At 40.5% G+C, this 3,591-nt stretch overlaps 1 protein-coding gene across 1 annotated transcript in view; it reads left to right on the top strand.

Moving 5' to 3' along the window:
* Window positions 1-3,337, top strand: part of LOC106535182 (protein bicaudal D homolog 1) — a gene marked incomplete at its 5' end in the record, with an annotated part of 42,835 nt that extends 39,498 nt beyond the window's left edge. The window contains 2 exon segments of the mRNA XM_014032124.1: window positions 272-662; window positions 2,989-3,337. Of these exon segments, the coding sequence (XP_013887578.1) occupies window positions 272-662; window positions 2,989-3,216 (619 nt within the window).
* Window positions 3,338-3,591: the final 254 nt, after the last annotated feature.

Consider the following 3,591-nt stretch of genomic DNA (forward strand, 5'->3'; position numbering starts at 1 on the left):
TAATAATAACTGAATAGTGAATAAATTGAGAAAAAACATTCTAACTGTTGATGTTTCTTTACATATTTTGTAACATTGTGGATTTGCAAAAGGAGGTCCCCATCCAAAAGCTAATGCTGTTTGGGGGGGCCTTGGTATGAAATAGTTTGGGAACCTCTTCTCTTGCCTATCTGTCTGCCTAGATTCTGTACTTTGCCATTAAAACAGAGAAAGTCTTAGAGAAAAGCTGACTCAGATTTTGTTTAAAAGAAATTATTTTATTTATTTCCAGACACGGCAGAGGGCTTCGGGGCCACAGCGCCAGTCTCAAAGCCATGTCATCAGACAACAGCAAAGTTCTTCTTACGCCACGCTTATCCAGGCGGCTAGCTACTGTCACTTCAACAACCACTTCTCCTAGAGAATCCCGAAGTCCCTCTGCATCTCCACTCAAAGAACCTCTGCCTCAGGAGGGCAGAAAAGATGAGAAGGAGGTGGACAGAGAGGATCTTCAGGCAATATGTGAGGAAAGTGCACCCCCCTTCACACCCCCTACCTGCTCACCCAGTATAAGTGCCTCTTCATCTTCATCATCTTCTTCATCGCCGGCCCTGGAGCCTCTGGGTGAGCTGCGCAAGGAGCCCATGAACATCTACAACCTCAATGCTATCATTAGAGACCAGGTAGAAAACCCTCTAACCCTTAACCCTAAACCCCTTTTCATTATTATTATTATCCATCCATCCATCCATCACCTTTTTTATTCACTTTATAACAGCTAGTTTTTTATACCCTTCCATTTATTTTAATGCCCCATCTCCCTGTTCTTTTATCCATTATGTCATTCAAACAAGGTATTTTTTCTTGTATGAATCCATCCTACTTCATTTATAGGTGCCATAGCTTTGTTTGCCAAATTTCAGATCATTTCAAATGTTTCCTATGAAGTAATATACATAATGATATGATACAAAACAATTCGATATTATATGTTGGTATTATATCTTATTTACAATCATAAATATGTATCAGTCATCAATCACGAATCAATACTATTAGTTACGTTACAAAACAAAACAATAAAATATAATATGACACGATACGATATACGATGTATTGTATAAATACAATATGACATAATCAGAATCAGCTTTATTGTCATTCACATACAACATCAAAGATGCAATGCAGAATGAAATTGCAATTAAGAACACTCCGTTCAGGAAAAAAATGCATAACAAACATGGTGGAGAATGGATGATCAGGTCTTGCTCAAACACGGTCGCGCTACCTTTTGTAGTTTGGAAGAAAAAAAAACAATAGGATAGGTCAGTTTAAAAAAGATGCTCTGATCCTATATTTACTCATAAATGCAGAATAATATGCACAAAAAAATGACTCGCTAAAGCAAGGCAGCTGGGGAGGGGTTGGGGCTGGGGATCAAACACATGGTGGGTGCGGGATTCAGTGGAGCCGGTGACATTCCTGGTTAATACTCTGTGCTGGAACCAATCCAAGACCAGGACCTGCCAGAGTCCAGAGACAGATCTTATCCTCCCAAGCTCAGTCCCAGAGTTCAGGATTTCCCCTTTCTCCATCACCACAGCCTTCAGACTYATCCTCGCGGATGATACGGGGATAGGGACTGGGGACTAAATCCTTTGTTGACATATCATCCAGGGAAGTTTTGAAAACTGCCGACTGACCAAGACCAGCAGCTGCTGGGATCCGAAAGATAAACACAATTGTTTTGGGACAAGCGGCCTTGAATTTCTTGCCGCTTTACAGTCTTAACTACATCTATGTAATGGCGAAAAAATGCAGAATGTTCCAAATTTCATCACCTCTTACGTCTGAAATTTCACCCAGGTGTAATCCTACGTCTCATGGGCACGCTGCTGAACTGCGATTCTCATCAGAATCACATCCAGTTTGTGACTTAATTCCCCCTGCATCTGAGGCTGTGTGTTATCAGTACAGGAGATTCCATCCGTGGTTCCTGACAACCTCTCACAGGCCCGCCGATCAGCAGAAATCCAGTTATCATAAATCCAAATATGTTCAAATCTTCCACGTCTTCAATGGAAAGCGGTGCCAAACAGATCAGGTTCCAGCCCTAAGAACCAGTGACCCGACCAGCAGCAACCATTCCACTGGGACAGCTACGTTCCCCACGTTCCAATCTCAGTGTGGAAAAAATAGTGTCAATTGCATTCAGAGTCCAGTTGACTAAATCCATAATTCCTTTTGTTTTTCYGATGATAGGTAGAAGAAAGGCTTGAAAAAGCTGCGAAGCAGGAAGGAGGGACAGGTTCGAGAGAGAGCAAAAAGCGTCCGACTCCTTTGAAGGCCAAGCAGAAAGATAATACAATACATGTTACAGTACAGATATAGCAAAATGCATTATCATACAGTTCGATGGTATATTTTACAATACGATACTACGCTACTACACAACACGATACAATGTAGTACATAGTACATAATACAATACAATATAATATAAAAAATGACCCAATACAATGTAGTACACTGTATCGTAATAAATACAATATTATTTGATATGTTATGATATATTAAAATATATGATATGTGGGAGGCTGTGGCGGACTGAATAGGGGAGTTGTCCTATCTTTGATCTTCCATTCCAGCCGTCTCAGTTATTGTGTCCTTGGGCAAGACATCTGCCTTGCCTACTGATGATGGTCAGAGGGTCTGGTTGAGTCATTGCATGGCAGCCTTGCCTCTCTCAGTGTGCCCCAGGGCAGCTGTGGCTACAATGTAGCTTACCATCAACAGTGTGTGAATGACTGTAGTGTAAAGCACTTTGGGGTCTGATGGGGCTTGATAAAGTGCTATATAAGTTCAGTCCATTTACTATTTCTTTTTATTTTTATTGTTCCCTTTTTTATTTTTTTGCTTTAAGCTTTTCCAAAATGAAGTTCAGCTTCTATCCTCCTTCTTCTGTTGTTATAAACCCTCCAACTATATTCTCCTCGTGTCTTTTAGTTGAAGTACCTCCAGCGAGCAGTAGACAGATCCTTACAGCTCTCCAGGCAGAGAGCTGCAGCAAGGGAAGTGGCCCCTTTTCTGGACAAGGATAAGGAGAGCTGCATTGAAGAGATCCTAAAGCTCAAGTCCTTACTCAGCAGCAAGAGAGAGCAAATAGCTACTCTTAGATTGGTCCTCAAGGCCAACAAACAGGTGAGAAGAAAAACTTGCTTTTGTCATGAATGAAGGGCTGAAGAAAACTGACCAGTCTAGTATAAAAAGGTTTATGTCATGAAAATGATGTAGCTCTAAGACAGGGGTTCTTAACCTTTTTGACCTCGGGGCCCAATTTATTGAACATAAAGTGGCATGAGGCCCAGTCAGACATTACTAATGTATGGATCGAAATGATAATTATTCTAAATCTTGGTTTAATTTTTATTGTATTTACATCATAACTAACATAAGTAAATTAAATACACTTACAGTTTAAAAGTAAAACTCCTGTCAAATAATCACAAGACATGATTATGACAAACATTTTTATATTGTAACCTGCCCATATTTGTTCTTTTGAGGCCCTGAATTGTGGGCCGCAGCCCATGGGTTAAGAATCTCTGG

The sequence above is a fragment of the Austrofundulus limnaeus genome, unplaced genomic scaffold (assembly GCF_001266775.1).
Source record: "Austrofundulus limnaeus strain Quisiro unplaced genomic scaffold, Austrofundulus_limnaeus-1.0 Scaffold1378, whole genome shotgun sequence".
NCBI lineage: Eukaryota > Metazoa > Chordata > Actinopteri > Cyprinodontiformes > Rivulidae > Austrofundulus > Austrofundulus limnaeus.